Source organism: Ovis canadensis, chromosome 16 (genome assembly GCF_042477335.2).
Source record: "Ovis canadensis isolate MfBH-ARS-UI-01 breed Bighorn chromosome 16, ARS-UI_OviCan_v2, whole genome shotgun sequence".
NCBI classification, from domain to species: domain Eukaryota; kingdom Metazoa; phylum Chordata; class Mammalia; order Artiodactyla; family Bovidae; genus Ovis; species Ovis canadensis.
Genome location: NC_091260.1, coordinates 69,243,706 through 69,265,348, shown reverse-complemented (window position 1 = coordinate 69,265,348; position 21,643 = coordinate 69,243,706). Strand labels below are relative to the sequence as shown.

At 41.0% G+C, this 21,643-nt stretch overlaps 1 protein-coding gene across 2 annotated transcripts in view; it reads left to right on the top strand.

Moving 5' to 3' along the window:
• BASP1 (brain abundant membrane attached signal protein 1) overlaps positions 1 to 21,225 on the top strand; it is a 54,805-nt gene extending 33,580 nt beyond the window's left edge. For both annotated transcript variants that reach the window (XM_069556121.1, XM_069556122.1), the window contains exon 2: positions 19,613 to 21,225. In XM_069556121.1, the coding sequence (XP_069412222.1) occupies positions 19,622 to 20,308 (687 nt within the window). In that variant the 5' untranslated portion in view covers positions 19,613 to 19,621 and the 3' untranslated portion in view covers positions 20,309 to 21,225. The remainder of the gene's footprint in view (positions 1 to 19,612) is intronic.
• Positions 21,226 to 21,643: the final 418 nt, after the last annotated feature.

Here is a 21,643-nt window from a genome sequence, read left to right as displayed (position 1 = left end):
AAAGATTGAGGGCAGGAGGAGAAGGGGACGACAGAGGATGAGATTGTGGGATGGCATCACCGACTCAATGGACATGGGTTTGGGTGGACTCTGGGAGTTGGTGGTGGACAGGGAGGCCTGGCGTGCTGTGATTCATGGGGTTGCAGGGAGTTGGACACAACTGAGTAGCTGAACTGAACTGATTGGAACGGAACTTGTTGGGATGTAGGGATCTTAAGAGTAGTGTAGCATCTGTGGTACCTGTGCCAGACTAAGGCTCTTGTGTCTTTTGAAATCTCTTGCCCCACGCTGATGCCTAGTGTCAGTCAGGAAGTGTGGTAATTGTTACCCAGTACCCTTGAAAGTGTTACCAGGCAGGAAGTTGTGGGAGTGCAAGCTTGGTGGTGGGGATGAAGCCTCAGGATCTCTAGTGAGGCTTACTTTTTCCTGCTTGTCTAAATCAGGTCAACTTTGACACGTTAATGCATCTTCTCTATCACTGCCACCTTCTGTTTTCAATGGACACTATGTTTGCCTTTGACTTTCTTATTAAGACAGCACACCTCTCATCAAATGTATCTGTCACAACGCCTGGGTTGCTTAAGACTCAGACCGTCACTGGTGTATTCCATTTAGCAACGTCCTATAGATCAGAACACATTATAGACTGAACTCCAGGTACCCGCATCTAGGAGACACGGGATGAGTGCACAGATGGGACCCTTGGTTTCCTGGTCAGAAGGAATTTGTGCCCGACTGAGTGACTCCTGATGTATCTGTCATTGACGTCAGAGGTGTCCCTCGTCTTTCCTTTGTCTGGTATCAGCATGCTTTCCCACCCCTTTTTAGTGGTTTTCTTGGTCCTTTCAGCTCCCACCTTGGTCTGCATCTCAGATACTGTGGAAAAAATTTGAACGGCACCCCAAAGAAAGCCTCATTGGCAAAGATTTTGGTCCCTACTTCTGTATTTTCTGCTCTAACTTTTGCAAAATAAATTGAGCTGAAATGTTTTTGTTGAAATAGTTTAAGCTATACCATTAGCATCCAGCCCACAAGTTAGCATTACCTTTGACTTTTTTCAGAGAAAGAATTTTCCTCTGATCTGGACTTAACAGATGGGGCTGTCAGAGTTGACTTTGTTTCCCATTGGCCATCCAGCACAGTGCCTGGGCGTTAGTGGCATTCTTGAAATATACGCATTAGCAGATTTGAGTACTCAGCAACATCTCATTAAGTTTGTGCATTATTACAGCTTCTTTGGGTAAAGATGAAAGATTATAGATATAAGGGATATAGTTCTAGTTGTTTATATTACAAATGAAATAACCAAGCCCTGGGGAGTAACGGGGCTTTTTTAACATAAGCAGCCAGCATTGGTTATGGTGAGACTCAAGCTCAGGCTTAACAGATACTCATAAAGATTTAGGTTCACAAGGAGTGGTGTCAGTTCTTTTTTGAGGGAGAGCGATTCAGGTGAACTTTTGTGTGGCTTGAACGGCCCCAGAGGGATTCCACTGAGGCATGAAATGGGTGGCCTGTTATAAGTTCCCCATGTTGGGATGGTATTTAGCACTTGGTCAACAGACTGAGTCTTAGCATGATGCTGGTGTGGCTCAGAACTCAATGCCACGTTTCCTAGGACCTGTCCAACTCCCAAGAAACATGCTTATGGATTCAGACAATTGGATTTTCTTAGCTTGCTTTTCTAAGTCTATAGGCAAAAATAAAGAAGTGACTGGCTTCTTGCCTGAATTTTTTTCCTGAGACCTAGAAAAGATATCTGGTAATTCCTTCCTTTACTTTGTATTTAAATGTATTATTTTATAGCTGTAGGTGAAGAATAAGATATTCCTAAGGAAAAGGTTTATTGATATTATCATTTTGTAACCAGTTTATTGAGATGTAGTTCACATACTATACATCCACCTGTTTAAAGTGTACACTCAATAGTTTGTGTATTACATTTAAAACTCCATTACATTATGGAATGGAGAAGGCAATGGCACCTCACTCCAGTACTCTTGCCTGGAAAATCCCATGGACGGAGGAGCCTGGTAGGCTGCAGTCCATGGGGTCGCTAAGAGTCGGACATGACTGGGCGACTTCACTTTCATGCATTGGAGAAGGAAATGGCAACCCACTCCAGTGTTCTTGCCTGGAGAATTCCAGGGATGGCGAAGCCTGGTGGCTGCTATCTATGGAGTCGCACAGAGTCGGACACGACTGAAGTGACTTAGCAGTAGCAGCAGCAGTAAATTATGGAAAAATACATACCACATAAAATTTGTCAACTTAACCATTGCTAAGTGTTCAGTTAATTCAGTGGTATTAATTACATTCACAGTGCTGGGCACCCATCACCACTTCTATTTCTGAAACTTTTTCATCGTCTCAAGTAGAAACTCTGTACCCATTAAGTAAAAATTCCCCTTTACCATCAGCATCCCCCAGCCCCTGGCAGCCTCTCATCTGTTTCTTGTCTCTATGAATTTAACTCCTTTGGGCACCTCATATAAGTGTAATCATACAGTGTTTGTCCTTTGATGTCTGGCTCATTTTGTAATGTCATCAAGGTTCATCTATGGGGTAGCATGTGCCCAAACTTCATTCCTTCTTATGGTGTGAACTCCAGACAGGTGAAGTGGGCAAAACAGGGGTACTCTGTATGGCTCTTCACCACAGTTGCTCAGTCTAAAGCAGTAAGAGAGGAAAATAGTCAGGAAAAGACTCTCCCTTCTCCCAAGGTTGCTTTAAAGCACATTTTAAGACCCTTTGTCCCTTCTGATTTTCCCTGTAGCATTTTCTCATGTATGCTGGGCACACTTGGTCCTTCAGTGTTCCGGTTTGGCATTCATCTTTTCCCAGTGTTACTTAACTCAGGTTTGGCTGCTCACTGCTCGAAAGCCAATACTAGAGACTGTTGATTGGGAAGGAAAGATTGCTTTATTCAGGAGGCCAGTAACCTGGGGAGAAGGTGGACTCATGTCCAAGAACCAACATCTATTCTCATCATTTTAAGATTTTGCCCATATAGTAACATTTATTGCTTTTAAAATCTACAGATTATAGAATGGATATTGCGGGCTTCAATATAGAATGTAAACATTAACGGAAGTGATTACTAGTTTGATTACAATTGGATCCATTTTCATTTTTTTTTTGCCTGTTTTGAATATAGTAATTTGTATACACCTCTGTTTCCCTTAATCTTGAAATTCAAGATTACTCTGTATTATATATTGACACAGCTGAGAAATGGTTTTAGGTAAAAGAGTAAACAAAAAAATTACTGAATACCTACTGTGTGTTTTTAGTTGAACTATGTCCTTTCCTGAAAATTCTCCATTAATAACCTCCTCTCCCTCTTTTTTCTTTTATGGTTGAGGCGCGTTTGCTGAGGTTAATGTTCATGCCCAAGTTCACATAGCTGAACTTGGCCTGCTGACCCCATTGCCCATACAGTTTCCCCCACAGAGTGTTGGATCAGGTCTCAAAACTCATTGGCAAGCCATCAAAGTTCTGTTTGAAACTAAAAAAGGAAAACCTGTTTTCTGAAACGTGAACTCTCAATTACATAAAATGGATGCTTCTGAAAACGGTATTGTCTCAACAGGGCGGACTGTAAACCTTGAACAACAGTGTAAACCTGATGTTATGTAAGAAGGGAGTTTACAGAGCCGAATATCCACTGAGCTGTGTTTCTGCTCCAGTAATGGGCAGAGTTGCTAGGGTAACAAGGGAAGTAGCCTTGCTCTTCTAAGTGGGCTGCTCGTGCGGTGTCCCACATGGCTAAAATGAGAGGGGCCCAGGGAGGAGAGTGGTGGGGAGGGGGTGGTCAGAGCGCTGGTGTGTGTGTGTGTTACTCGCTCAGTCGTGTCCGACTCTTTGCAACCCCATGACTGCCAGGCTCCTATGTCTATGGAATTCTCCAAGCAAGCATACTGGAGTGGGTTGCTCTGCCCTTTAGGGGATCTTCCCGACTTAGGGATCGAACCTGGGTCTCCCACATCGCAGGCAGATTCTTTACCATCTGAGCCACCAGGAAGGCTGGGGATGATTGAATACTGGGACGTTTGGGAGAAGGAGAATAAGCCCAGATAATTCTGGTAGCAAAGAGAACTCAAAGACAAAATGGCTCATTCACTGGGGCTGATACCACCCTGTTCTCTCCACCCTTATTTCCGGGTTAGACCCAGCTAGATGTTCTGCCGTGATTGCTTTTAGCTTTGTAACCACCAGTAATCACACTGGTTTCATATTTCAGTTTTTACAGATGGCGAAAAATCCCTTAACTGTCTCAGTGTCTCTTCCAACTCCATATATCTATATTTCTCAATAATGACTTTGACTCACTAGCTTTGGCTCCACCTGCTCAATGTGTTGAAAAACAGATTCTTGGGACCCACTCTGGACCCCCTAATTAACCTCTGTAACGAGACCCTGGTTCTACATTTTTAACAGGCTCCTCACTGGTGATTTCTACATACACAGATTTCACTACTACTGTTTGACACATTATATTGAAATATCAACCAAAAAGAAAATTTGAGTGACTTTGCTTCAAATGACATCATGAATAAGGAACAAACTGGTATTGAATTCTAGTTGCTTTAATTAGAATTTTTTCCCATTGATTCATTACTTGAGAAGGATGAGCTTTTGCCATATGCCTGGTCTGGGAATAAAAGACAGTCTCTTTTTCGGTAGTTGCGTGGTTAGGAAGAAATACCCCTCAGTTGTGTTGTTTTTAAATCTCACAGCCCCCTGAGACTCAAACCTTTAATGTCTCTTCAGTGCTTCATTAAGTAGCCAAGATGCTCAGTTTTGAAGAAGGCAAAAGCGTGGCAGGGAGTATGAACATGGACAGCTTGGGATAGAATGTTTGATTGAGAGGTTTTGAGAAATAAACTTGATTTGTATGGAGAGGGCAGATGACAGATGACATTAAATGTTACACTCTTGCTTAAATTCTATTGCAGTAGCCTTTTGAAGACAGATACAGCACATACTATTTGCCTGTGGATTTAATGCATTGTATCCTAATTCAGAATATGTTTACTGAATCCCTATTTGTGCTAAGCACAACACCAAGAAAAAAAGCAGATTCTTTGTTTAAAAATCAAGGATGCGTATATATATATATGGAATTTAGAAAGATGGTAACGATGACCCTATATGTGAGACAGCAAAAGAGACACAGATGTAAAGAACAGACTTTTGGACTCTGTGGGAGAAGGCGAGGGTGGGATGATTTGAGAGAATAGCATTGAATCATGCATGTTATCATATGTGAAATAGATCGCCAGTCCAGGTTCGATGCATGAGACAGGGTGCTCAGGGCTGGTGCACTGGGATGACCCCGAGGGATGGGATGGGGAGGGAGGTGGCAGGGGGGTTCAGGATGGGGACACATGTACACCCATGGCTGATTCATGTCAATGTATGGCAAAAACCACTACAATATTGTAAAGTAGTTAGCCTCCAATTAAAATAAATAAGTTAAAAATAAAATAAAAATCAAGGATGCGTATAGAGAATTTTAGAATGATTTTCATCAAAAGTGGTCTGGAAATACTGCATTTGCTGTTGGTGCCATGGGAGAAGAAAAAGACACATTAAAATGTCGATATATGGTGATTTTGGGTGTTCGCAGAGAGTGTAGGCCTCCCTTTATGATTGGATGTAGAAATTACTGGAATGAAATTGCAGTTCTTCTCAGTGTAGGTGGCCGCCTCTCTGTCTCCTTGGCCACCAGCCTCTTTTTGTCAGATGAGCCACACTGAGCAAGTCTGGTACAGCTCCAGAGCCCATCATGGTCTGTCTAATCCATCTTAGCTCCTGTAAGTTTTTTCCCTGTGCTTTAAAAACTCTTTTTTGAGAGTTCAGACATGCTAGTTTCCTGGGTCTTTGGAAGAGAGGAATGGTTCAGAAGTGATCTCAGTGGCTTGCATTTCCTGGGCTGATTGTTGTTCCTTTACCAGCTTTATTGACTAAAAGAGCAGGTGATTCATTTAAACTCATATGTTAGATGCAGTTAAGCATGGCTTTTGAAAGGACCACCTCACCCGTTAAGTGCAAATAAATAACGATGTGTGTATATAGCAGACTCTAAAAGCATATTAGACAATTGATGAGAATGAATAATACATGTCCTCTGATAGTGTTTGCTCTGTGTGGTAGCATATTTTAAAAGTGGGGTGATAAGAAACCCTCTGCGTGAGGCCTGCATTTAGTTATTCCAAGACAAGCTTAACCATCATCTGCCATATTTATAACAACAGCATCAATTCAGGGTTTTATGCTCAAAGCTTGTAGAATAAATTAGGAGATATACTTTGAAAAATTGATGTTTACAATATACACATAGTAATCTAAAAAATGCCTTGTCAATATTAGTGCAGTAGTTTCTGTGTATTCTCATTTTAATTATGTGATGGCTTCTAATGCTTTAGAGTTTCTCATCATGGATGATCCCTGGAACTTGGCCATGTCCCATTTAATGGAATTAATAGTTTTAATTTAGCCTTATTTCTACTGCTAAGTGAAGGCCCAGTTTATATAACTCAGTTTATACGGTTGTATAAACTCATCTTCTGAGCCTATAACTTGAAAACTGAATCTTTGTTCTGATATCATTATATTTACATTGAATAAATCTGAAGTTAGACTACAGGTTGATGTTGAAATGGGGTCCAGTCTATCTTACTGCTAAAACTTCCTACACAATACAACACAATGTAAAAGGGTTAAGAAATGATGGTATAGATAAATAACCAAAAATAGAGGCTTATCTAAGACTAGGTTGCATAATAAGGAAATAATAGGGTAGTAATTAGGTTCTTAAGAATTAACGTTCCTTGTATACACTGTTATATTTAAAATCGATAACCAACAAGGTTCTACCATACAGCACAAGGAACTCTACTCAATACCCTGTAATAACCTTAATGGGAAAATAATTTGAAAAAGAATCCGTTCAGTTGCACAGTCGTGTTCAACTCTTTGCGACCCCAGCACGCCAGGCTTCCCTGTCCATCACCAACTCCTGGAGCTTACTCAAACTCATGTCCATCGAGTTGATGATGCCACTCAACCATCTCATCCTCTCGTCGCTTCTCCTCCTGCCTTCAAAGAATAGATGCATGTATATGCAAAACTGAGTCACTCTGCTTTATACCAGAAACTAACACAACAGTGTTGATCAACTGTACTCCAACGTAAACATTAAAAATAAATAAATAAATTTTGGCTTTAGCAAAAAAGAAATTAATTTCATTTTTATATTTACATAAAATATGGGTCTAGATATCAACTATGCATTTGTTGTCTAAGAAACTCTTAAACTCCTTTGTAATCCACTAAACCTATTTGCTCTCCTTTTGCACATCAGATTTTTCACAATAAGGCCTCTCTTGGTTTAGTGGTCACTGTATTCATTCTTTAGCATTTTCACACATTTTAGTTGATGAAATATCAGTCCTTTTCCTTCCAGTACTTGAGAAATCTCTTAACTGTTACATGAAAGAACTGAGAAGATAAAGTACCTTAGGTCAATGGCTATTTCCAAGACACGTGATCTCATGTTGACTCTAGAGAGTCTTTGAGTCTTTGGTCTGGAATAATTCGGATTTGACTACATGCACTTAAAAGAGAGCTATGCCGATGGCCAGTCTGGGAAAACCACTGGATTTGAAATTCACTTAACCCCTCTCCTTCCTCCATCTGTATAGCAAGGGTTCCTGTTTACCAAGCTTAATCTTGACTGGCAGTCTTTAAGAACTGTGCCCTGTCCATTATTTCTCCTTTATCTTTCCACTTTAGTTTCTCTCTTTATTCTTTGTCTCATCCCATCTTCCCATATGTATTTTCAGTTTTTCCAAATCCTTATAAGCAAATAAAATCCAATATTGACAAAACTGTAAATTGTTGCCCTGAGATTGCTTTCACTTCACCAGAACCCTTCAGTGTGGGCTTTTGTAGATATCTTTTCTGGCTCATGTCCTTTTTGAGCCTTTTCCAAAGAGGTGAATGTCTTCACTCCTACCTGAGTCACTCCAGGGTCAGTAGTAAACAACTCATCACAAGATCAAATTGCACAATTTCTGTTCTTGGTTTGTTTTTTTAAAAACTCATTTTGTAGCAGAATCTAACTCCTCCAAGCTGCTTCCTAAAATTCTTTCTTGACTTCTGACACCTTCCCCCCCCCACCCCTTTTCTGGAAAAATCTGGTTTTCTGCTTTCTGCCACGTAGGTATAAACATTCTGTTAGGCAACCTTGATAGATTATGTTCCATCACCCCTCCCTCCAGGTAGATAAGTCCTCACCTAGCTCCAAAGTGTAAATAAGTTTTTCATACACTCTTGGCTAGATTCTTCAGTCAAGAATTTGTTGCTGTTGTTGTTTGTTTTTTAGTCACTAAGTTGTGTCTGACTTGCAATCCTATGGACTGCAGAACGCCAGGCTCCCTGTCCTCCACTGTGTCCCAGAGTTCACTCAGATTCATGTCCATTGAGTTGTTGTTGCCATCCAACCATCTCATCCTCTGTCGTCCCCTTCTCCTCCTGCCCTCAATCTTTCCCAGCATCAGGGTCTTTTCCAATGAGTTGGCTCTTTGCATCAGATGGCCAAAGTATTGGAGCTTCAGCTTCAGCATCAGTCCTTCCAGTGAATATTCAGGGTTGATTTCCTTTAGGATTGACTGGTTTGATCTTGCAGTCCAAAGGACTCTCAAGAGTCTTCTCCAACACCACAATTTGAAAGCATCCTGTTTGTTTGCTCTAACATAAATGCTTTCCAATTCCCCATTTTCATTGAAAGGTAGCTTTCAAGGCAGTTTATCATAGTGTTTAAGAGACCTCACTCCAGAGACAGAGTGTGTGGCTTCACACCACTGTTTCCAGAGTGCCAGTTGTGTCATGTTGGGTAGGTTACTTGGCTTGCTGCTGCTGCTGCTGCTGCTGCTGCTGCTAAGTCACTTCAGTCCTGTCCGACTCTGTGAGACTCCATAGACGGCAGCCCACCAGGCTCCCCCCGTCCCTGGGATGCTCCAGGCAAGAACACTGGAGTGGGTTGCCATTTCCTTCTCCAGTGCATGAAAGTGAAAAGTGAAAGTGAAGTCGCTCCGTTGTGTCCGACTCTTTGAGACCCCATGGACTGTATCCTACCCGGTTCCTCCAGCCATGGGATTTTCCAGGCAAGAGTACTGGAGTGGGGTGCCATCGCCTTCTCTGGTTATTTGGCTTAGTTTCCTTGTGATAAAGTGGAAGTGGTAATAATTTCTTATAGGATTGATGAGATTATGGGCTAATGGGTTAATATATGTAAAGATTAAATAGTAAGACAGTCCCAGACAGAGTAAGTTCTAGTGTATAAATACTTTGGTTATTTCTGCTGTTTCCAACTCCACCTTGTCTGTCTCCCAACTTCAACTAAAGGTCATCTCTTCTGGGAAAACTAATTTTTTGCTGTCTCATTTTAATTGCTTCTGTATGTGTAACCCTCATGGCTGGATGGCATCACTGACTCGATGGACATGAGTTTGGGTGAACTCTGGGAGTTGGTGATGGACAGGGAGGCCTGGCGTGCTATGATTCATGGGGTCACAAAAGTCGGACACGACTGAGCGACTGAACTGAACTGAACCCTCGTGCTAGACTAGAGTAGACTTTTTGCTCTTATGTGTTCTCTGCTGTGTCTTACTTAACTTGAAAAAATTTTTCTTTTCCTACTAAAGAGCAAGTCTATTTTTAAATCTGGAATAATTTCTGAAGATTTTAAGTTCTTAAGTCAACTCCGCATGTTGGATTTTTGTTTTTATCCGAGCATGTGGGATCTTAGTTCTCTGACCAGGGATTGAACCCACACCCCCTTCATTGGAAGCACGGAGACTTAACCACTGGACTACCAGGGAAGCCCCTGCGTGTTGAATTTTTGATGAGAGATCTTTAAAGATACTAAACTTTTACTCGTATTTAATAGGTTTGCCTTAGAAATTTAGACATGGGTTGACAATTCTTACTGTAGTACCCTCTCCCTGGAGGACATTCCCATCCCTAAATGTTGGTGATGTTACCAAATGGAAGCTTTCATTGAATCAGATACCGACAACAATTCCAACAATGGACATTATCACCAGGCATTGATAACACCTAAGAGCAAATCATTATGACATAGTGCACCCTGGTAGGAATATTGAAAATACACATGGGCAATATTATCTTTATTTCATTTTCCTCTTTAGAATAAAACTTTTGGCATTTGAAAGGTCATTTATTAAAAACAGAAATTTCTGGACATAAACAATCATGTTTTAGATTTCCTCCCCTCTACTCTTATTGTAAATGTATTTTGAATTTGTTGTGTTTCTCCATGCTTTTAAAATTCTTTCCTTAAGGTGAAGAAAGAAAAAAACCAAAGTTGTTGATCAAACCTACCTGAAGCAAATGCAGGTAGGTTTGATCAAAACTTGGATTTTTTTCAGCCAGAATCATTATAAAACCAGCATGTCTGGTGATATTTGTCTGCAGATGCATTTTATGAGTCAGTTCTAACTTTGTATGTTACCTTAAAAAAACAATAATTGGATTGTCTTGTATTGAAACCTGTTGAGTTTTTATAGCCCTGAATTTGCAGAGTGACACAGTTTAATTTGCTATGACCACATGGTTAACTTCGTCAAGAAATCTTGATTGGTTCTCATGACGTGATCAAGACGAACGGTCTTTTTTTGATTCTGTTTCCCTCTTATAATCAGCAGAAAATATATCTGCCTCACAGATGGAAACAGAATCAAAAGGAGACACTATTCTTCATCTTGATCACACGATGAAGCAGCAATCAAACCAGAAATGACACTTCAGTCTCCGACACATACTGTTGTATATTCATGTTAGGTTTTGCCATAGACTTGGCGTCATCTTTTTCACTGTAATCTGTTTGACATTATCCCTAAGAACTTTATAGTCTCCTGGTTCTAGATGAAGTGATTAATTAATCCAAATTCGTATTTTCAAAGTAGAAACTTGGCAGTGGATGGGACCTTTGTATGATTCAAGCTGTCCTATATAGAAAAATGCCTATATAATAGTGCAGAGAGCGCTATAAATAGGGAATTGCATTGAAGTCATAATATTGTAACCTTCAGGCCATATGGAGAAATACTCTGTTAATCATTTTCTTGTTTTGTTTTATATACCAGTTAATGTATGCCAGTGATTTTCATTGTCACAGAATGGCATCATTGTTCACTGACAAAGTAACAAAAATACAGAATTATGCTAAGGAGAAATGGAACTGGAAAATGTCATGAAGTATGTAGTCATTGTAGGAAGAATCTAGGAAACACATAATCCCTGTGGTTTCCAGGTGGTTAATGCCTAGAAACTGTGACATTATGCAAGGTTGCATTTTCTGAAGAGAGTCAGTGCTATACTTGGGACTTGCATTTTTCATCTGAAGATATGGGAAGCCAACTAATGAATGTAACCAATAAAATGCTACCTAAATGATGGTGATCATCTGCATATCAGAACATCTACAATTCAGTACATGGGCTGAGATAAACATTTTACATTTAATCACCAATAGTTTTCCTTTCAGAATGCAGAATGGTTCCTGAGAGTTCTTTGCTTCTAGTATGCCCAGTGGCATGCTATTCCTTAGACCTGCCTCTAAGAACTGAAATTTTAAAGTTGGTGATGACAACATTATTTCTCCAACTTAAAACTCCTTTGAATTCAATATTTACCCCATTCTCTCTCACTGAACACAACCAGATTACTTAGTGCTTTATTTCAGACTAAAGAAAGGAAAGAGTAAATAGGAGTCCCAGAAACATCTTATTTTTTTTTGGAAAATCATAACACTTTCACAATGGCTAAAATATTGATTAAGTCCTATCCTGGTAGGTAGGGTTTTGAGTTCCTGTGTCTTAAAACACAGACAGTTGTCATGATGGAAAGCAAAGGAATATATGAGCAGAGTGGCCGAGCCATGTGTTTTCACATGGTAGCCAGGTTATTTGAGAACCTTAGTCAGTGGAAGGGGTGGAACCGCTTTCTATAGAGACTACTCAGCACCAGGTTGGCTCGGTGACTCCACTCCCATAGTCTACCAGTGGGCTCCTTTTCTTAGCTGGGAACAGGGAAACTATCCCAGTGGGCTTCCAGTTGCTACTACCATCGCTTTGCCTTTGGTGCAGGATGGAGTCAAGATTTAAATCCTTCACTGCTAGATCTTTTATCTTGCCTCTGAAGCTGTCCTACTCAAGAAGCCTGTAGGATTGAATATTTGGCTTCAGTTTCTATAAGTTACAGTGCAGAGAATGACTGGATCCAGAGGAAGAGCAGATATTCATAGGCAGTAAAAGGAGGTAAAGAGGAGGATTTGCAATCCCCTGGAGAAGAAGCCAAGAACCCGCTTTCCAGTGTAGAAGACAAGAGAGATTCGGGTTCCCCATGGCTTGGGAAGATCCCCTGGGGAAGGGAATGGCACCCCACTCCAGTATTCTTGCCTGGAGAATCCCAAGGACAGAGGAGCCTGGCAGGCTACAGTCCATAGAGTTGAATAGAGTCGGACAGACACGACTGAAGCAACTTAGCACGCAGTGAATCTTTGCTCTTACTGTATTAAAGTCACCATGACCTCATGCTAATATTCCCAAAGCAAAGATGTTGGTATTAAAAATCTGTAACTGACTGGAACTCTTTCCCAACTTATGATAAACTCCAAACAAAATCTTCTCAAATGTTGCATTCTAAGTAGCTCTGTAACAATGCAGCTGTGTCCTAGTTTTGTGTGGTATAGCTTTCCATTACAATAGATGTAGAAATGAATTACCCCTTGATTTTGGAAACAAGCAACTCATGACAGATTTCTTAGGTAAAACTATTTTCTAGTCAGATTCTAAACATGCAAGGGGATCCATGAAAAGATACAGGCCTTTATAAGCAAATGAAAAAAAAATTTTTTTTTCTTAAAAGAAATATTCCATTTTCTAGGCTCAATTCAGTTCAAAGCAAAACAAAACAAAAATGGTTGCTTCCAAAGGAAATGATAATACTGTGAGTGAGTGCTAGGTGGCTTGTTTTTGATATGAGTTGTAAAGAAAATATTTATAATTTTTCCAAAATGACACTGTCCTCTGCCTCTCTACTTTTATTTTCCCAAAACGAAAGCTAAGTTTTAATTTGGTAGGCTATGCTGATGTGCGTACTCAGTTGTTTTAATTGTGTCTGACTCTTTGTGACTCTATGCACTGCACCAGTCTCCTCTGTCCATGGGATTCTCCAGGCAAGAATACTAGAGTGGGTTGCCATGCCTTACTCCAAGGGATCTTTCTGACCTGCGTTTCCTGCATTGCAGGCACGTTCTTTAAAAACATATTGAGAAACTCCTATATGAGTTGATCATATTAGAATTTGTAAGAATTGTGGTTCATCTAATATAGATGTAATTTTGCCTAGCATGTCCTGGGATTGTGTGTACAAAATAAACACAAACTTAGATGATTTGAATGGCTAAGGACCATCTTCCGTGTTCTCTGACGGCCTTCCTGGAGCAAAAGGATCAAAGAATTTGAAGAGCTTTGTGGAAGCAACTATCTTTGTCTATTATTAGAGTATCATTATTACCATATAATATTTCAAGTTATTTCTTCGCCTGAATGCCTCAAAGAAAATTCTTTTAAGCTTTGCAATAGTGGTGATATGTAGAATTACATTTTTTTCTCTTCGTAGGTATATATTAGTATTCAACTTGGTCGTTGACCATTACCTTGTAAACAGGAATTCCATTTACAAGAAAATAAATACTTGGTAGCTCAAAGACTCAACAAAATCCTCCAAATATTTTGTTTTGGAGAAACAATTAAAATCTAATTTTGAGGCCATTTATTATTTACTTCATGGATTTATTTCTGAGGCCAAAAAATGCCTTACCTTACTTAAGGTGAGGCAAGGAAGGTACTCTATCACATGGATGTGATCTGAGTCCTGATGTGAGGTGTAGGCAAAGAACTGGGCTCCGGGGCTTCATACCCGCCACTGATCTTCTCTCTGATTCTCATGGCTTCTCTCTTGTTTCCCCACCTTCCCTTCCAGGTTGCTTTGATCACATACCAGTGCTAGAATGTCACTTTCTCTCCTCACCAAAGAGCAGAATTTTCATTCTTCTGGAGTATTTGTGTATATAGCCAAGGGGGATTAATTAACTAGATAGAGGCTCACTTTTATAAGAATGGAGGAGCAGATAAGTCACACGGCAGCTGTGAGCCATTTTGAATACCGTAGTACCTGAAAAATATGACATGTTTTGAGACTTTATAAAAGAAAAGTTTCATCTGAGATAAAGTGTAGATCAGTTTTTTTTTTTTTGTCTTTCACATATGTATATGAGCAAAACAAATAGTTTTAATTGAAGAATTTGGATTCTGTTCATCCTGAGAACTGAGAGGGAGTTTTTTTTCTTGTTTCCATGGACCAGGTGACAGAGAATTAGTGGGGAGATAAAATGATGTTTCTTCTATGATCACTCTGAGTATGCGCTCAGATTGGGAGGAAGTAGATTTGATGACTGATCCATAATTTTTACTTCTGTCTGGGAAATGATTTCTTGGTATAATAGACTGTTTATATTTTTAAAAGATATCTAACCTCAAGAATCTTAAGGACATTAAAGAATGCAATCAAAGGAGTAGACTAATATTAATATTAGCAGTATGGGGATAATAGGTGACCATAGGGGCTTCCCAGGTGGTGCCGGTGCAGGGGACACTAGAGATACAGGTTCCACCCCTGGGTCAGGATGATCCCCTGGAGGAGGGTATGTCTGTCAATCCACTGCAGTGTTCTTGCCTGGAGAATCCCATGGACAGTGGAGCCTGGCAGGCTATAGTCCACAGAGTCACACAGTTGGATACAAGTAAAGCAACTTAGCATTCATGTGCACATGGCGACAACAGATAACCACACAAACTTCTTTTCCACGCATATGCAGTCAGCAGGAGCATCCTTGAAACACAGATACCAAAGATCTTGATGCCATTTAAAAATATTTTAACCCCAGTGCTTCTAATTCCTGATTCTAGAGTGTGTTTGTGGAACCTGTGGCCTGCTATTCTCTTACAGTTTACAAGCACATAATTATCTAAGAATTGCAAAATTAAATAATGGGGAAAGAACTAGCCCTTTTTGCAGGCTCATGAAATGGCATGTGCAACGTCTCCATGAAGTAAGTCCTGTCCAACATTTTCAAGGTTAAAAACAGTGACGTTTCTGTCTCTTGCTGTTGGTTGTCAGTTGTTTTCTAGGCCAGTTTGAAGCCATCGGTCTGTAATTTTGGCCCTTGTAACATACAATTCTTTTGTAATTTCAAGGGACAACTCCTGAGTTTGCTTTCCTCTGAGATGTTGTAACTAATAAATCAACTTTAGCGTTTGGTTGTCATATCAAGATGGAGAGCTTAGTTCAGTGCACAGGTCTGAGTTTTCCTGCTATGTCACTCAGTGGCTGGGAAATGTCTCAATGTGGAGAAATGCAAAGGTCGCCTAGCCCTTTCTTTGTAGCTTGAAAATGAAAGTTGCTCAGTTGTGTCTGACTCTTTGTGACCCCATGGGCTATACAGGCCATGGAATTCTCCAGGCCAGAATACTGGAGTGGGTAGCCTTTCTCTTTTCCAGGGCATCTTCCCAACCCAGGGATCAAACCCAGGTCTTCCACACCGCAGGTGTATTCTGTACCAGCTGAGCCACAAGGGAAGCCCAGGAATACTGTGTTAGCCTATCCCTTCTCCAGCAGATCTTCCCGAACCAGGGTCTCCTGCGTTGCAGGCGGATTCTTTCCCAACTGAGCTATCAGGGAAAGATTTGGGTTTAAGTACCTTCCAGGATGGATTACTAGTTGATGTGCTTGTGTGTGTATTTAACTGTTGTTTTTTTTTTTTTTTTTTTTTTAAATTTAGAAGTTCAAACTTCTGAATTTCTACACCAACTGATTTCTTTCAAAATTATAAGGGATAGAAATAAGAGAAAAAATATATGCCCACCACCCCTTATTTCTTTAGGATTTTGATACAAAGCTCCATTAGCAAATGGGATGATAAAAAGTTACAGGGACAGAAGGTACCAGAAAATCTGAAATTTGTCCTAATCATGTCAACATCTTGAGTTGCCCTAGATCTGCACCAGCCTTGTGACTCAGGATGGATACCCTTCCTGAGATGAGAACTTTGCCCACTTGCTAATTTCTCAGTGGAGTTCTCTGACAACCTAGACAGTGCCACCCTGCCTCACCTAATTTTGTAGGACTTGGCCTTTTTCTTTTATGACGCTGCTCCATGAACTCAGCTAGTTAGAATTTGGATAGGGATAACAGGAAGATACTAATGGTGTACTTATGATCTCATGGTGCTGTTGAGAAGATTAAATAAAATACTTTAGTAACATATTTGGGATTAGGGTTGCTCCTGGACCCCTGGAAACAGTTAATAGACTTGAAATTAGAATTCTAATTTATCCCTGGTTGTTGGCAAGGTTTTCACCCATATTTTCTTGAGAAATAATCAGACTGTTCTGCTTTTCCAGTGTTCTAGAGAATTCTATAAGACTTCCTCTGATACCTCACTATAACTAACACAGGAAAATTTGCAAAAAGTGATAGTGTTTATTAACTTTCAAAGACCAGTAGGAATGGAGACATACTTTCTTACTTAGAATTTGATTATGTACATTTGTTCATGTCCTGCCCAGAAACAAAGAATAGAGACTGGCCCTAATTGTGTTTCAGAACACCAATTTTAGTAAAGTAGATTTTAAGTTTGTTAACTAACATGACTAAGTCTCTAGGGATAGCTGTATACAATTTCATGCTGAGTATTTCAGAGAGGACACTTGGTTTTGGTCATATGCCCGCCACATTTATACTTTGTCTTCTGTACTTTCTAAGTCGGTTCATGGGTTTCTATTATGGAATTGAGAAGAGATTCTACCAGGCAGACCTGCCAGGTTTTCTGTTTCTTAGCTGGAGAAGGCAATGGCACCCCACTCCAGTACTCTTGCCTGGAGAATCCCATGGACAGTGGAGTCTGGTGGGCTGCAGTCCAAGGGGTCACTAAGAATCAGACACGACTGAGCGTCTTTGCTTTCTCTTTTCACTTTCATGCAATGGAGAAGGAAATGGCAACCCACTCTGGTGTTCTTAATTGGAAAATCCCAGGGACGGGGGAGCCTGGTGAGCTGCCATCTATGGGGTCGCACAGAGTTGGACACGACTGAAGTGACTTAGCAGCAGCGGCAGCTCTAACCTAATGTACCAAAATATCTTGAAATATCAGAGTTGACATTTTGACATGCACCATTCATACACACTGGGTAATTTAGAATTCAGTGAAAGAGTTTAAACTATAATTTAAAATACTGCTCCAGTTTATTTCTTCATATTTTCATTTATTGTTTTGTGATTGCTTACAGGATAAAGGTGCATTTAAAGTATTTTTATCATATATGCGTGCTCTCACTTCTGAGGGAAAAATAACCCAAAATTAAATCAAATATAGCCTGTCGGATGTCTGAAGTAGGTTATGACCAAAGTCACTCCCTTTTGAAAAAGAAATGTGTATAAGAGAAATTCTTACTTTGATAACATAATAAAGGTCTTCTTTGAGAACAGGAACAGTATTTTCGTCATCTTTTGGTTTATTGCTTTTTTTTTTTTTCTCCCCAACTATTAAAGTCATTCCAGACAGGAAATTCACGTACATCATGGTGAGACAAATTTTGACTGAAGAATAGCACTTTTGTATCTAACACCCAGCTCTTAAATAAGATAAATGTAGGTTATCACTGTCCTGAATCATGAGTCCAAGGAATGGAATGAATAAGCAGAAAATTTTCTATTCTAAATGGAAAATACTTTAAAAAAACCACATCACAGAGTACAATATAATTCTGCCAGGGGTCAGTTCTGACCTGAAACAGAACCAGAGGCGTCACCTGTATGCGGGGACGCAAAGCACAGGGTACGTTTTCTTCTCTCTCTTTTTCTCCTGAACTTATTTGTGGGGAAGAAAGAGAATATTGCCGATTATTGATTTGGATGAATGCTTTAGTACCAGAGGAGAAAGATTCAGGATCAAGTACACTCAGGTTCTTATACCAGAGTCAGTGTCAGCCTCCTGGAAGTTGGCGACTTACTTTTGAGTGAAAAGGCCGTTAATGACCATTAAAGTTGAGTATCTAGTTTGAATTCTCATCAGGAAATTGATCATGAAGGACATTGTTATATTACTATGGAACTATTTCTTTTAAGCCAAAAATACCTTGAAAAGCAATGAATACAAGTCTGACACAATTAACAAACCAGATGTAACTGGTGACACTCTTTTCTGAGCAATCGTTTTCCTTTAATGGGTCCTTCTTAATGAGATAGACCAAATCCTCCTTGCCTTTGGTCTTTGAAGATGTGAGTGCATATACGAATAGTGGACTTTGAAGCTTGAGATTATTTTCTCGAAATTTGAGATCTGTGTGGTTTTTTCCAGCTGCGTCATTTCTCTGGAATGTGTTTTAAAATTATGACACCTTTCACTAGCTCTCCCATAAATCTAAAACGGCTGTCACTGCCAATTTGTTCAGTCCTTGGTGTCTGAGCTGGACTTGAGGAAGCAGACACACAAATCGTGGCTCCGTTTCTCTTTGCAGTTGACGGTCTTAGTCTTTTTAATCACTGTTCTTTGATTTTAGCTGGGTATGTCCTTGGCTTACTACTGATCAGATACTTTAAATGATTCATTGTTTAAATTTTATTTTATTTTTAACTGTGATGAAATACTTGTAGCATATGATTTACTGCGTTTACCATTCTAAGGTGCACGGTTCAGTAGTGTTTTGAACCCTTCTCTTTGTAAATAGAAGCCTCTTTCAGTTTTTATACTTGACGAGCATCTTAGCGCTGCTGTAGCTAATTACCGTAGATTGAGTGGCTTGTGGGAGAAGGCAGTGGCAACCCACTCCAGTACCCTTGCCTGGAAAATCCCATGGACGGAGGAGCCTGGTAGGCTGCAGCCCATGGGGTCACTAAGAGTCACCTGTGACTGAGCAACTTCACTTTCACTTTTCACTTTCATGCATTGGAGAAGGAAATGGCAACCCACTCCAGTGCTCTTGCCTGGAGGATCGCAGCGACGGGGGAGCCTGGCGGGCTGCCGTGTATGGGGTTGCACAGAGTTGGACACGACTGAAGTGGCTTAGCAGCAGCAGCAGAGTGGCTTGTAAACAATAACAATTGATTTCTCACAGTTCTGCTAGGGTGGGAAGTCCTAGATCAAGATGTGGGCAGACTTGGTATCTGGTGAGGACCTGCTTTGAGATTATAGGGGGCTGGTTCCTGGCTTCGAGGGCACATGGGGAAGGGGGCCAGAGAGGTCTGTGCCGGGGTTGCTTCTATGAGGGTGCTAGTATCCATGAGGGCCCCACCAGCATGTCCTAATCACCTCCAGAAGGCCACCCACCCCGTCCTGCCTCCTAATACTGTCACCCATGGGTTTAGAATGTCAACCCATGAATTGGGGGGATGCAGACCTTCTGTCTAGAGCTTCAAGTAACTCTTTCTCGTTTTGTTTTATGTTGTGTTGTTACAGAACTCCAAGATGGGAGGCAAACTGAGCAAGAAGAAGAAGGGGTACAATGTGAATGATGAGAAGGCCAAGGACAAAGACAAGAAGGCCGAAGGAGCTGGGACAGAAGAGGAGGGAACCCCGAAGGAGAATGAGACCCAGGCAGCTGCCGAGACCACAGAGGTGAAGGAGGGCAAAGAGGAGAAGCAGGAGAAGGAGGCCCAGGACGCCGCCAACAAGCCAGAAGACAAGGAAGGTGAGAAAGACGCCGAGGCGGCCAAGGAAGACGCCCCGAAGGCAGAGCCTGAGCCGACGGAGGGGGCTGAGGGCAAGCCGGAGCCCCCCAAAGATGCTGAGCAGGAGCCGGCGGCCGCCTCAGGCCCCTCCGCTGGCGGCGATGCCCCCAAAGCTTCGGAGGCCGAGGCAGCGGAGCCCGCGGCCCCCACCAAGGATGACAAGAGCAAGGAGGGAGGGGACCCCACAAAGACTGAGGCTCCCGCCGCTCCTGCCGCGCAGGAGACGAAAAGTGACGGGGCCCCAGCTTCAGACTCAAAACCCAGCAGCACTGAGGCTGCCCCATCCTCCAAGGAGACGCCGGCAGCCACGGAAGCGCCGAGTTCCACGCCCAAGGCTCAGGCCCCCGCAACCCCCGCAGACGAGGTCAAACCTGCCGAGACCCCGGCAGCTAATTCCGATCAAACCGTAGCAGTGAAAGAGTAACAAAGGACAGCCTATTGAAAAAAAAAAAAAAAGAATACAGCTTAACGACGACCTGTCTCTCTTGTCTCTCTATCTCTCTCTCTTGTCTCTCTCTCCTATACTAACTTGTTTCAAATCGGAAGTAATCATATGTATTGCCCAAGAATAAGGATGTGGTCCCATCAAAGGGAGGGAGGGGGTGGGGAGAATCCAAATAGTATTTTTGTGGGGAAATATCTAATATACCTTCAGTCAACTCTACCGATCAGCCCTGGATTTTCAAGATCAATGTCTGAAAGTGCAGTACATCTTTTGTACCTGAACTGCGGTCACATGCGATCCTGCCACTAAGATCTGAACATCTTGTCTTTCTGCAAGGGGCAGGGGGTGGGGAGTGATGCGTTTGATTCTGCCCGCAGGGCTGTGCCAAGGCAATCAGATGTTTATGAAAGCAGTATTTTCTGTGTTTTCTTTTTCATTTACAGCCTTTCTTATTTTGATATTTTTTTAATGTTGTGGATGAATGCCAACTTTCAGACAGCCCACCGTAGCCTGTCCACATGTATCTTGATGCCAATACTCCATTTTTCCTCCCCTGGTCTTTTTGGGAATAACAAACATTCTCTCATCCTACTTAGCCTCCCTAGATTTCTCATGACGAGTTAATGCATGTCCGTGGTTGGGTGCACCTGTAGTTCTGTTTATTGGTCAGTGGAAATGAAAAAAATAAAATAAAAAAAGTCTGCGTTCATTGCAGTTCCAGTTTTCTCTTCCATTCTGTGTCACAGACACCAACACGCCACTCATTGGAAAATGGAAAAACATAAAAATTAAAAAAAAAAAACAAAAAACAAAAAAAAATGTACAATGGATGCATTGAAATTATATGTAATTGTATAAATGGTGCAACAGTAATAAAGTTAAACAATTAAAATGAAGTCACGAAGACTACTGGTTTTCTTTTTACCACCATGACCCTTCCCTGCTCCTGGGTCATTGCCTCAGTAGAGAACAGAACAATTATTGGGAGTTTTCTTGGGTATATTTGGATAGAAAAATAAAGCAGGATCTTCAAGATTATTTGTTTAAAAAAATGAGCTGGATCAGCGTCAGTCTATGGAGATACACTCTATAAAAAATGAGGATGTGATTAATTAAAAGTCACATATTTTGAATGAAATACATTGTAAGACAATAAATGGATTTGAACTTAAAGGGTGGGTAGAAGAGAATCACAAGGTCTTATAGGTAGATGCCATGCAGGTAAGTTGTAAAACCACTGAAGGTTATTTTATCTGTTTGTATACCATATTCGTGGTAGCTGTGGAGTGAAACCAAGCATGGAACCGGCCTTTG